Source organism: Polypterus senegalus, chromosome 15 (genome assembly GCF_016835505.1).
Source record: "Polypterus senegalus isolate Bchr_013 chromosome 15, ASM1683550v1, whole genome shotgun sequence".
Lineage (NCBI taxonomy): Eukaryota > Metazoa > Chordata > Cladistia > Polypteriformes > Polypteridae > Polypterus > Polypterus senegalus.
The window spans coordinates 1,347,712-1,361,622 of NC_053168.1; the positions used below are offsets into that span (position 1 = coordinate 1,347,712).

Genomic DNA, 13,911 nt, shown 5'->3' on the forward strand with positions numbered 1-13,911 from the left:
TCATTAAACATCCTTTTCAGAGATAACGTTGTAAGGTGTGCTCGGAATTAAATGGATGTTCCAGGCAATTCACAACACAGTGAAGCTGAACCTGTTCTCACCGTGATGATATCTCGCACTGCCACCTGGTGGATTCCTCCAGGTTTCTGTAAAGTACGCGCGGAGGTATAAACAGTAAAACGCTTGTGTAGCTGGAGCGTAAGCTGGAGCAGGCGTCATGTCTCGTGAAGTATAACCCTGGCCTAACGAGTCACATGACACCGGGGAGGGAAGATGGCTAATTGGGCACAATTTGGACATTTTTCACTTAGGGGTGGGCTCCCGTTTGTTGCCAGCGGTTTAGACATTAATGGCTGTGTGTTGAGTTATTTTGAGGGGACAGCAGATTGACGCTGTTGTTATACAAGCTTTACACGGACTACTTGACATTGGATCAAAGTGTCATATCTTCAGTGTTTTCCATGAAAAGATAGAATCAAACATTTACACAAATGTGAGCTACTGTACGTAGCCCTGCTACATTTTGACCAGAATACACTTGCAGTAAGTGGAATGTCCCCTCTTCTGTCTGTGACCTCAAGGTGGTTATACAACAAGACAAGGAGCCAAAGCACAAAAGCAAGGCTGCAACTGATCGGCTGAGAAGTTCTGCAGTGGCCAGTCAAAGTCCTGACTTGATCCCGATAATAAGGACCTGAAACGAGCGGCTGATGTTTGTACACCTCTCAACGTCTCTAAATTAAGGGGGAGAAGTGTGAGCGATGTGAAGAGCCGAGATGAAATGATTGCTGCTGTTAGAGGTGCTGCAGTCAAGCAGTGAGGCTATGTGGGTGATTGAGGAGGTGGATAACTTTGTTCCTTCAGTAAAGAAAGCAACAATTTCAAAAATGCACTGCGTATTTGCTTAGATCTCCCCTCATCGAAAATCTGTCAGCATACTTGTCACAGTGCTGTGAAAAAGTATTTGACCCCTCTCTAATACTGCATTTTGTTGGAAGATCTGAAGACATTCATTATGGAAAATATGCAGATGTGAAGGATATGAGAAAGGGGCAAATACTTTTTCACAGCACTGTAACAAATATGTCGGCAGATTACTCCAAGACTCAGCACAGTTTTCTTCCTTTCAATGAAGACTTTCATTAGCGTCACTCAGTGCTGTCCAGATGGCCTTTCATTTCATCGTCTCCACTTCTGATTTTCGAGCCCCCCAGCTAAGGTGAACTTCTTTGTGCTTCACGCACTTTTGATTGGAGAGAAGCGGCTAAAGCCTTTCTCGGTCCATTGGCCTCCCCGAGTGTTTCTACAGACCTTCAGACGCCGAGGCGGCCTTCACTTTTAGCCTGTCGGCGTGTTACAGGGTAGGCTACGGCAGTCGGGGAATTCACTTTTAATCCTGATTAAATCCCGGCTTACGCTATAATCGTCTTCTTCCTGATTTGAAGCTGGCTGAGACGGAAACTCACACGTTAAAGTTTAATGAGAGCCCCTTGTTAATTGCCTGATGATCCCGATTTGCTGCGTTATCTTGTTGCGGTGGGAATTAAAGCTGGCTTATGAACTCCTACAGATGATCGTCAGCTCCTCTCTCAAAGGGTTTTTTTTCCCCTAACTAATAAATAGCAACATACAATTCAAACGTGAATTTAGCGTCTTTCCATTGTCAACACCGTTCTAAAGCTCTTCTTAGTGCAGATGCTTGTGTGCTCTCCTCTCAGGGGGTCTTTTACCAAACTAATAAATAACAAGGTACAATTCAAATGTCCATATAGCGCCTTTCCATAGCGAACACCCTCACTTTCTGTTGCAGTGTGTTTGCTTCCATTTCTTGTGTGTGAGATCTGAGACCCTCGGGGTCATACTATGAGGCCGTGACTGATCCTGCACCTTTTTAACTTTATATAGTGCCACCCTGCCCTCAGACTTATAAAGCCAGGAGGAGGAGCCAGCAACAGTGGCGTCAGGGTGGCCCCGCCTCCTGGGGCTCCTCCCTCAAAGCACATATAATGGCAGTGTATTCAAAGTCATAGAACACAAATAAAAAACTAATAGAATTAACATGAAAATATGAAAACTTATCATTCAAAATTAACAAAAAAAAAACAACTATAACAATGAACAAACACCTAAGCTGAGGTAGGAATCTGGGCTGTGTTTGTGATCCGTGGCACGTGTGTTTACAGTGCACACGTCATGTATCTGTTTGAAGTTTTTTATATTTTAGGTTTTATTGTTTTTGTTCATTTTGAGGTATTATTTTTCATGTCCATATGCGATTTTTGTTGATTTCATATGTGATTTTATACTTTAAATGTTGTTCTGTTCCTTGTGGGTGGAGCCTCCAGAAGGTGGGGCCACCCTGATGCCAGTAATCCCTGGCCCCCCTCTCAGGCTATTTACATTGGTGAGAAGGCGCAGGAGTTGGGAATCATTCATTTACAGGAGTTTCTGTGAGTGTTTTCTGGATCTGTTATGCCCAGTTTTAAAGATTTAAGCTTTTGGATTACATTTTGAGACTTGTATGCAACTCCATTGTGCTTTTTTGAGAGCAGAGAGAGAGAGAGAGCACACATTTGAAACCAAACTGAATGTTCTGAGCTTTAAATAAGATGAGAGAAGAATCCTGCACCTGATTCTAATTTGAGTATTTGAGCTTGTGATAAATGGAGGGGTGCACCTGCTTTTTCCACATATGAAATTTACATTTATGTTGTATCTGCCCTAATGGATGGATTGGCACCCCTAATGGGTTGAGGGGTGATTGCTGCCCTGGCCAGGAGGCTGTAATGAATGGATACTAATGTGTGGACACCCCCAGGGTTTCTTGTAATTCATAGTCCAGAAGGACATCTCTGTCATGGTCCATGGGTGCCACCAGAGGGCGCTACCAAGAGAAAACCTCAACTGTTTTGTGGGGCGTCTGCATGACCAGGAAATGCTTCCAACATCGAATGCTAAGGCACCAGAAGTTCTCCCGGGTCCAACATGACAGACCCATCTCACCTGGAAGGGGGCAATCAAAGTCGGGAGGAGTGGAAGGCGATTGTAATTGTGCAGAAGTGTGTATGTCTGTTGGGTAGGTGACACTCGAGTGCCATGCTTCAGTCAGCATTTTCCCCATGGATGAGGTTCAATGTCTGACTTCATTTCAGTTATTTGTATTAATGTTCATTTGAAGTGTTATGTACGTTTTTCTGTTTGAATGCTGGAAAAGGGGAAGGGTCTTAGTTATGTCCCTTGTGCTTTGTGGGTGGTCCCTCCAGGGGCAGCCCGCCACCCTGTTTAAGTCCCTGGCAGTGGAGTGAGTGTGTTTGTGGTGAGTTTTATCTGCTGTTGCTTCGCTTTGTGTTTTCTAGAATTTCGACTCAGTCCTCTGCCTTTTGACTTTGGTTCTTGGATTCTGTCTTTGGGATGGTGCGGTTGATGTTGAACCTCTGCTCTGTTTTATTTTTGGATTCCGGATTGGGAATTTGTTTATTGTGTATCACCATGCTATTCAGGCATCTCTTTGTGCTCTTTTGGGGCTTGCAAAAAAAGCCTTTTGTGAAAATGAACCTTTTATTAAAGAAAGATTCACTCCTGGCCCCTGGGTTGGTTGACTCTAGTGGGCCACCTTGGAATCGTTTTTTGGTACCTGAGCCTTCAGGACTTCCAGATCACGACACCGAGAAGGGACTGTCTGTAAAGAAGCAGCACTTGACTCTGTTGCTGGCTGGGGTGCCCAGGACTGTGGCGTCAGTCAGTGCATTAAACCTTCAAGTCCGACTCCTCAATTTGAAATTTAAGGCAATGTACCGTGAGGTCACCCAGACATGTTCATGTTTCTGATAGAAGTTGACACCAAGATACCGTTAAACTGATTTAAATATAATATTCTATATTGTATAACCAGGACAATACTAGTAATTTAGACTCCACAGCCCGACACTCCGCAGCGTACATTTCAATTATACATCGTGCTACATAAGGTGACTGGTATGTTTGTTATATTACATCATCTTTATCTAAAGGTAATGTTTAAATGAAGAACACATCCTGAAATGTCCACATATACTCAAAAAGAATCAAACATTTCATGGGGTGCACTTACTTTTTCACTCTGCATGGTACATTTCCTGATGCTGGCTTCCTAACAATGAAATATTTGAATGCCTGATCAAAGGCCATTTAGCTTTACTTCATGCAGTCTGTGCGTTCACTGATGGTAGGAAGGGCCGAGGGGTTAGGGGGTCCACTTCTCACCTAACTCTGGTCTTTAGGGGTATAGAGGGATGCCCTGTCCAGTCCTCGAAGCAGTGGTAAACTGGGCAAGCTGACTGAAAGCTGGAGGGTCCCAAGGGTAAGTATTGCAGGGTGCTGTGGTGGCGGGTATCGGGTAAGCAAAGGCTGGTAGGGTATAACCGGGCATTTCCTGTCTGGACATAAGCAAAGCTCCAAGGTGCCTCTTGTGGGTAAACTAGCGAACAGGAGAAACCCGCAATAAAACAATTCTGTAGTACAGAGTTCAGCCAATGGGACCCCCCGATTAGCACGGGGCATTTCCCACTTGCGTTTGAGCTCAGATATTAACTCACTAATATTGTTGGTTTTGTGTCATTGTCATCTGTTTTTTCTTTGTAAAAGTTTCAGTGATGCCAGAATCGATGCCCATGACAACCTGTACATGCATCTGGGCGCCCTCACGCCAGCAGGTCATTGTTAGACACTGCCAGTGTCCTGAGGTTCACCTTCAACAAGGGTACAGCATTAGGGCGACCAATCGAGAACGAGCGCACAGCGAATGACCAGAAGCAGCGAGAGAGAGAGAGGCAAGTCCTCGCCGGTGACAAATGGCACACAACGAGATTTGAACCCAGTCTCCTGGAGCTGTGCTGCGGCCGCCCTAACCGCTGAGCCACCGTGTCGTTAAGTGCTCATTGCGTAAATCTAACAATAAATATAATCACCGGCAATCATGGAAAACCAGTGCTGTCGTGCTGAGCGTTTTTCCTCCTTCTATTTCTAAAAAAAAGATTCCTCCTTGATTACAAGAAAAATGCCAGCACTTTCCAGCTATTAAATTCATTTCTCCCGCAGAGAAGATTATGCCTGCGATTGCTCGCCATATGTCATTATGCTGCAGGCGGATCGGACGAGTGTTTTAATTGAAATTGGGGTTTCTTAGCCGTCGCGTGCCGTACACCAGGAGGCTGATCGGTGCGCCTTGTTTATTTTTAAACAGCCGGTGTTGCCTAACTTGAGGAGCAGATCCGTCTGGAAGTTTTGTTAATTGTGTTTATTGTAATGGAAATAATCTGGCTGGCTTGAAGTAATGAAGCTGAGCCTCCAAATCCAGGTAGGCAGAAGGAAACGGAGGAAATCAGAGGCTGACAAGGGCATCTGTGGTCATGCAGAAAATGAACCTGAGCTCCACTGGCAGACGGCCCTGTAAACAATAATCTCGCTCCTGACGCTTTGTCATATCCGTTGAATTTTCTGGAATCTCTTCTGCTCTTGTAAGGGTGACGTCTCAGACACTTCGCATTACATGGCGTAAAGTCAGGCCTGTAGGAGCAAACCGAGGACTTGGCAATTCAATGAGTCGTGAGGGGGTGTCATGGGGTGTCATGGGCCGACTGTGTCTCATCACCGAGTGGAGATTTTGTGGGACCAACTGTGGGTCATTCGTCACAGTGGATGGGGAAAAAACCAGGAGGTGCACCATGAGGACAAGGTTCAAGTTTATCACTTATAATAATTACTGATGACCTCCTGATGGCAGCTGATTCTGGTTTAATTCTTATTCTCATCCTTCTTGATCTGAGTGCAGCCTTTGTCACTCTTTGTCACACGACTCTTCTCAATAAATTACTTCGATTGGCGTTGCCCACACTCCACTAGACTGGTTCAGATCCCACCTCTCAGGCCGCACTCAGTTTGTTCAGCTTAAAACTTTCACATCCCAACCCACCGCTGTCACTTCAGGTGGGCTCTGTCCTGGGCCCCCCTTTTCATTATTATATATAACATTATCTTCCACTGTTATGCTGATGACCCCCAGCTCTACCTCACTAAAGCCTACTGTTTCCTTTCCACCCTCCTTCCTTACTGATTGCATAGCAGAAATCAAATCCTGGTTTTCTTCAAACTTTCTTAAATTAAATACAAGTGACAAGACGGAGGTTCTGCTCATTGGTACAAAATCCACATTATCCAAAACTGATCATTTTTCATTTGTTATTGATAATTCCCCACAGGTGTCATCCTTGACAGTACTTTATCCTTTCAGTCCCACATCAGTAACATCTCCCGGTCTTCATATTTCCACTTGCATAACGTTAATCGTATTCGCCCGTCCCTCGCTCCTCACACCACTGCTATCCTTGTTCATAGCCTTGTCACTTCTCGTCTCGATTATTGCAATTCCCTTTCTTTAGTCTTTCTCGCAAATCTCTTTCTAAGCTTCAACTGGTCCAGACTTCAGCTGCCCACCCTCATCATTACTAGACCCCCTCTATTCACCACATCACTCCCGTCCTGCAGCAGCTTCATTGGCTTCCAGTTCAGGTCCAAATTCAATTCCCAATTCTCCTACTAACGTTTAAGTCTCTCCACACCCTCGCCCCTCCATGTCTGTCTGACCTCCTCCATGTTGCCATTCCCTGCCGCACCCTCAGATCCTCTTCTTCCATCCACTTGACTCTCCCCTTTGTCCGTCTTTCCACCATTCAGTTGCTCTGCTCCCCAGTTTGGAACTCACTACCACCTGAGCTTATCATCATTGATTCATTTTCACTTTTCAAATCTAAACTTAAAACTCATTTGTTTAAGATGTTTTTTTCTCTTTGTCTACAATTGCTCTGTCTGATTTGAACTTCTGTATTTTACTTTTGTTTAGAATCTAATGTTCGGTGTCCTTGAGTGTTTAGAAAGGCGCCTACAAATAAATAAAATGTATTGTTATTATCATCATGCATTCAGACTGTAGTGGGACAGAATTGTTACTTGCATGTCTGGTCAGAACGGTGACACTGATGCAGTACCACACAAAAAAGCATATCTACAGAAAATAAAATCTATGTAATATACAGTATATATACACACTGTAGATTCACAACGTATTCGAACCCCTACACATTTTATCTATTTATTTTTCTTATTCTTCTCCTGGACGCCTTGGCTTGCTTAGCAGTTTGCCACTATTACGATAGTGACACACAGTGCAGTATTGTCCAAATAACGCTTCAGAGGGTGTAGCAGGACAGCAGGTTAGTAAGTAATCAGCCGAAGCTGAATTGTCTGCATCAACTTTCAAGGCTTAATGAACTTCCATTGCTGCAGAAAAGCCATAAGGTGTTAACTCAAGGCCACTGAGTTAAGGCACTTTATATAGCGCCTTTCAAAGTGAAGACCATCTCTAGAACCTGAAAATGACATTTTGCTTCAGTTTTTGGTAGCACTAAGCTTATTTTTTGGAACCTCTGTCAGTCTTTTGTACCATTTCAGGTTATTCACTGGACTTGAACTGCTTACATTTTTAATAAAAACTGTGAATATGGGGGTATTATAAAACTTTAAAAACGATTATCAAGGGGGGCAGATACTTTTTCACAGCACTGTGCTCTTTCAGGTAAGCACTTCAGTTGTCACTGTGCACCAGCCACCATTCACACTGTATTATTATGGACGTAATTGTGCAGCCCCTATAGAGGGACCAAGGCCAATCTCTTTTGTGTGTGGCATTTACAGTACATATGCAAGATGTGTGCATTGGCTTGATTGGCACCTGTGAGGGTGCTTTGGAATGAGCTGGCATCCCTTTTAGGGTTGGCTCCTGCTGTGTTGGGTTAAGCAGGTTTGGGAATGTTAAGTTAGTGAGGTGTGCACCCTGAACAGACACCACATCAGTCCCTGTAATCACAGAGTGCTGTACATGCAGCTTGGAGAAGGCCAATGTGGCGCCCTACTGTCAGAGACATGTCACTTGGCACGGTTCAGAATAGACAGACTGCTCAGTACCTGTAAGTCAGGTGGACTAGAGGATCATCTAAATGAATGAATGAATGAATGTCCTTATCAGTGACCACGGGGCCAGCGGCTCTGTGCTGCGCTGACCGAAGTTGGTCCCTTCCAGAACATTCCTTTGTATCCATTTTCTCATGTGCTCTGTCTTCCAGCCCCTGCTCGATGCCCTGGCAGATCTTCCCGAGTGGTATGGAGTGAAAGGCATGCAGGCCAACTGGATTGGCGAGTGCACCGGCTGCTTCTTCAACTTCCAGCTGAAGGTGAGCTATTGATCGTGTGGTCATTTCCAACAGCCGGCACCTCTTGTTTGTGTATTTGACCTTGCGTGGGGAACATCCTAATGAATAATTTAGCCAAAGCAGTGGTCTGAAGTCTGAAGCCAAGGCAGTGCCTGTCAATAAGGTCGCTAATCCTGTTTTTGTCATGACAACCTGAAAGTCGATGAGGGTCCATAGGGTCACATATGCAGAGTACGTTACGTGTGCCATCTAAGTGTCTTTACTGTTAGTGCCAGCCTTAGGATCCACATGGCCTTGATGTCTTCCTGTGATGGGCATTAGGGAGGGCAGCCGCTCCTTGTGCCAACATAGCATTGAATTATTCATTTGTGGATCAATTGTTTTTTCCGGACCAGCTGTGCTTCTCTAAATTTGTTTCATGTGCCACTAAGCCGTAAGAGCGACAGACAGCGAGAGAGAAAAGCTGTTTCCAGTGTAAATTGATGCCTGAGGTAACTGGAGCTAAGGGCACCACCAGGATGGCACAGGGCATGGTTAGGTCCGAAACAGACCAAGGATACAGTAGAAGAAGCCGGAGGTCCTGCATATGTCTGCATACTGTAAGGGCACAGGGTCCTCTAGGGGGGCAGTGATTGGGGTGGGAGGAGTGAGACAGGCGGAAGTCTTCCAGTGATGCCAGCTGAAGTGCTGGATCATCTTCTAATGAGAAGAATGAGCCCGGGTAGGGAACACTGGCAGTGACAACACCTCCTGGTCACTATGGGACACTTACCAGGAGTTTGAGTATGAAAGATGTCACCCTGGTGATGTGCCCTATTTGGTTAACTGAAGGCTCAAAGGTGCAGGAATATCCGGAGTCCAGGCCTGGTGTCCATGCCACCCCAGATCTGAGAAAGGGATTCCTGATGGCCCAGGGCACGAGTGTGGAGCGGAGCGGAGCGGAGAGGAGAGGAGGGCTTGACTTGGCTGTGTAGGGGACAGGTCTGGCCTTTTGTGGGTTGTTTTTGGGCCTTTGCTGTGACAGGAATCACAAGACCTTTGAAATTAGGAATGTGTCAGATTATTTTACGGAGAGAGGGGAGAGGTTGGGCGCATGTGCGGATTACAGTGTGTGGCTGCACCCACCACACGACGGACCACCTGGATTGAGATCCGAGTGCAGCCGTGCAACGGGTGACACCTCAGCACCACACTGAACAGTAGCTGGAGTGCAAGTCCTGCCGCCAACCCCCAAGTTTTCTCAAAGCAAAAGATTAAAACCCCGACTTGGGTCAAATTTATATTTTAAACAACAAACATTCTTGGAGCTGGCGGTGCAGTGTCTTAGTGCGCTCATCGGCCAAACTCAAAATCACGTTTTAAGGAAGTGCCATTTTAGAAGAGTCTTTTCAGCCACCATTGGAGCTCTTAAACAAACTGACATCCTGAAACCCCTCCGTCCCACCCTGCGGTGTTTGTTATTGTACACACAGAGTAGACCGCGGAGATGAAGGTTCAGTGGCAGGAGCACCGTTGCCATTGTGTGTCCCTCTTCCACATGAGGTGTTCACGGTGCCGACGACAAATGACAAATGCCTTCTGAGATTTTTCAGGTAGGGAGGACAGACGTTCAGGGCTCAGGTGGTCCTACACACTGAACATAGCATGGAGAGTGATGACGTACGGCATGGTGGCTGTGAACCTCGTTAGTCAAGTGACGTCAAGTCCGATTTACTTATAAAAGCACATTTAAAACAGCAGATGTTGAGCCAAAGTGCTGTGCAGAGGGACAATAAAATAAACAATGCAAACAATCGTGTAAGAACAAATTAATGAAGTCATCAATTAAAACTATCACACTCGGTGAAAGGCAGACGAAGACGTGGGTGATAAGTCGATAGACGAAGAAGACCCGATGAGGACAGGCGGATCATTCCAAAGCCCAGGAGCAACAAGAGAGAGCGCTCTGTCTCTCCTCGACTTCAGCCGAGATCTGGGAACTACGAGGAGTAGCCGATCCAGATGACCTCAGTGCCAAGTTGGGATGAAGGAGATCGCGGATGTATTTTGGAGTGACGTCATGCAAGGCTTTAAGTACAAGCAGGAACGTTTTAAAATCAATATGAAATCTCACCGGTGGCCAGTGGAGAGACGCCAGTACAGGAGAGAGAGATGATCGTTTTTTCTAATACTAGTTAAACATCTGGCTGCTGCGTTGGCGTGACAGAGCAGGTTTGGGCAGTTACAGTAGTCCAGCTGAGATGTGATAAAAGCACGAATGACAGTTTCCAGGTCCTTCGGTGAGGAGAACAGATTGTAGTTTTGAGATTTAACTCACTTGGTAAAAACTGGACGTTTATCAAAACTTAGTGACGAGTCAAAGGTGGTACCCGGGTTCCTGACATCATTGTGACTCTTTGCCAACATGGAGCCTAAATGAGTGCCGATTTCAGCAGTGGACACACAAAGTGGCCATAGCTCAGTGATGGAGGTTCTTTGACTAGACTAACAACATGGACACATCCTAATCGATATCTTATAGTTAACGAGTGTGATTTATGGCCCATCTCAAAGAGCGTGCCGCTCAAGCTTTTAGAAGCCATTTGGTTTGGTGACCGTTGTAATGAGAGACAAAGGACAAGGTAAAGATTTGGGGAATCCACCCCGTATAGGGTAAGACTCAAAATTCAAAAGAGTAATCCAAGAAGACTGAGACATACGAAGACTGAGTAAAGGAGAGGAACAGACAGAGGGCTTTGTAGGTGGAGGGCAGGAAGAGGCGTGTCTTCAGCAGGAAATGTAGTCAGAAGGGTGTGGACTGGAAACAGAAGTGGGAGGAGTTTTAGGTAGGCCCTCCATCTGTTGATCTGTGGAACAAGAAAAAAAGGCGTTTGTTTGTTTTTTTAACATCTTCTTGCCTCCACTAATCCTCCACGGCAGTTTCTCAGACACATTGAATTTTGTTGCAGCAGAGCAGTTACCTATTTCTTTTGATACTTTAAGGACTTTTCATTTAATACCAGCTTCATATCTTCTTCTGATCGCATGCTCCATTGTAGATTAGGGATGCTCTTAGAATAAAGGTGTGTGAGGGAGTGAGATACAAAAAAACACAAATCAGTGCAAACGTCGCTTTGGAATCGTGCGGGTGTTACCGTGTTTTCACGTAGGCACAATACATAGAGAGTAAAAAGCCGTGTGCTCTGCGGTTCCTCTCTCAGCTGGGTGTTAGCAGATCGCAATCTCTTGGACCAATAGCTTGAGTTTTCCAGATTTGACTTTTACGACCGACATTATAAAATGCCGGATATTATACAGTAGAAATCAAATCCCAACTTAACCTGAATGCGAGTACAACCCCAATTCCAATGAAGTTGGGACGTTGTGTAAAATGTAAATACAACAGAATACAATGATTTGCAAATCCTTTTCAACTTATATTCAATTGAATAGACTACAAAGACAAGATATCGAATGTTCAAACCAATAAACTTTATTGTTGTTTTGCAAATCTTCACTCATTTTGAATTTGATGCCTGCAACACGTTCCAAAAAAGCTGGGCCAGGGGCAGCAAAAGACTGGGAAAGTTCAAAAAACACTCCACAGGTGAACAGGTTCATTGGTAACAGGTGTCTGTCATGATTGGGTATAAAAGGAGCATCCCCAAAAGGCTCAGTCGTTCACAGGCAAGGTTCACCACTTTGTGAACAACTGCGTGGGCCAATAGTCCAGCAGTTTAAGAACAACGCTTCTCAGCGTACAATTGCAAGGAATCGAGGGATTTCATCACCTGCTGTCTGTAATATCATCAAAAGATTCAGAGAATCTGGAGAAATGTCTGCACGTAAGTGGCAAGGCTGAATACCAACACTGGATGTCTGTGACCTTCGATCCCTCGGGCGGCACTGCATTAAAAAGCGACATCGTTCTGTAAAGGATATTAACATGTGGGCTCAGGAATACTTCAGAAAACCATTGTCAGTTAACACAGTTCGTCTCTACATCTACAAGTGCAAGTTAAAACTCTAGCATGCAAAGCGAAAGCCATACATCAACAACACCCAGAAACGCCGCCAGCCTCTCTGGGCCCGAGCTCATCCGAGATGGACTGACGCAAAATGGAAAAGTGTGCTGTGGTCTGACGAGTCCACATTTCAAATTGTTTTTGGAAATCAGGGACGTCGTGTCCTCCGGGCCAAAGAGGAAAAGGACCATCTGGATTGTTATCAGCGCAAAGTTCAAAAGCCGGCATCTGTGATGGCATGGGGGTGTGTTAGTGCCCATGGCAAGGGTAACTTGCACATCTGTGAAGGCACCACTAATGCTGAAAGGTACATACAGGCACAGTGGTAGACATGCGCCTGGCCCAGCTTTTTTGGAACGTGTTGCAGGCATCAAATTCAAAATGAGTGAAGATTTGCAAAACAACAATAAAGTTTATCAGTTTGAACATTCGATATCTTGTCTTCATAGTGTACTCAATTGAATATAAGTTGAAAAGGATTTGCAAATCATTGTATTGGTTTTTATTTACGTTTTACACAGCGTCCCAACTTCATTGGAATTGGGGTTGTAGAAGATAATAATCATAATAAATAAGCTCAATTGAGCCCGGGACTGTCTGTTTTCCACATTCGACCTTTATGACCGACATTATAAAATACCGGAAATTATCCTCTTTAATTAAACCCCTGTGTGCGTCCAGGCGTCTGTGTTTGTGTGTCTTCTGGTGAAGTGCGTGTGTGCGGGGCCACACGGCATGTGGTCAGTCTCTTCCTGTGCAGAGAGAGAGAGAGACACACACACGAGAGAGACACACACACACACACACACACACGAGAGAGACACACACACCACACACGAGAGAGACACACACACACACACGAGAGAGACACACACACACACACACGAGAGAGACACACATACACACACACACACACACACACACGCGTGCATTGTTGCAATGTTACTTTTCTTGGTGGTTTATTAAATTACCGATTTTTCAAATGTTCATTTTCTCCCTGTGCTTAAAACTCATTAAAAAAAAGTGTTTATAGCGAGCGGTTCCTAGCACTATAGCACAAACTCTTGCAGTGTTAGTTTTCTCTGTTGTTCAAGGTTTTTTTAGTTTTATTCAATGCTTTTACATTTAGTTTACTATTACGCTGTGCATTCTGTGGTATAATCTATATATATAATTCACTAAGGCAGGACACCCATGGAAAGCACGCCGGAAGGGGCGTGGATTCACTAAGCCGCGACAAGTGAGACACCTATGGCGCATGCAGGGAGGAGCCACGCCCACCAACTCGAAGACCATTGGATACGACGACAACTCGCAGAGCCACGCCCACCAACTCGGGCGCGACGACACAGAAAGAACGGCGTCATTTATATTCGTCTGTCGTAGAGGCCTCATGTACCTCTGAGCCACGTTGACTGTTCACAGAGGCGTGTTTCTCGCGGAGGTGAGTCGCCGTATGCAGCGTGTGAAACAGTTTGCGAGAGGTATCCCATGGGATCCTCAAAACATTCCTTTACAACTGAGGTTAAAACACAATGAAGTAAGCAGTCTTTAAAAACCGAGTTTTCAGTTACGACGCACGATCGCGTGCACCACAGCAAACTGTTTTACACGCTACATACAGCAATTCACATCTGCGACAAACATGCGTCTTCTTCACTCAC

At 45.1% G+C, this 13,911-nt stretch overlaps 1 protein-coding gene across 2 annotated transcripts in view; it reads left to right on the top strand.

The window, feature by feature from the left end:
- Nucleotides 1-13,911, top strand: part of lars2 (leucyl-tRNA synthetase 2, mitochondrial) — a 183,961-nt gene that overhangs the window by 96,243 nt on the left and 73,807 nt on the right. For both annotated transcript variants that reach the window (XM_039736507.1, XM_039736508.1), the window contains one exon: nt 8,157-8,264. In XM_039736507.1, coding sequence (XP_039592441.1) covers nt 8,157-8,264 — 108 coding nt within the window. The remainder of the gene's footprint in view (nt 1-8,156; nt 8,265-13,911) is intronic.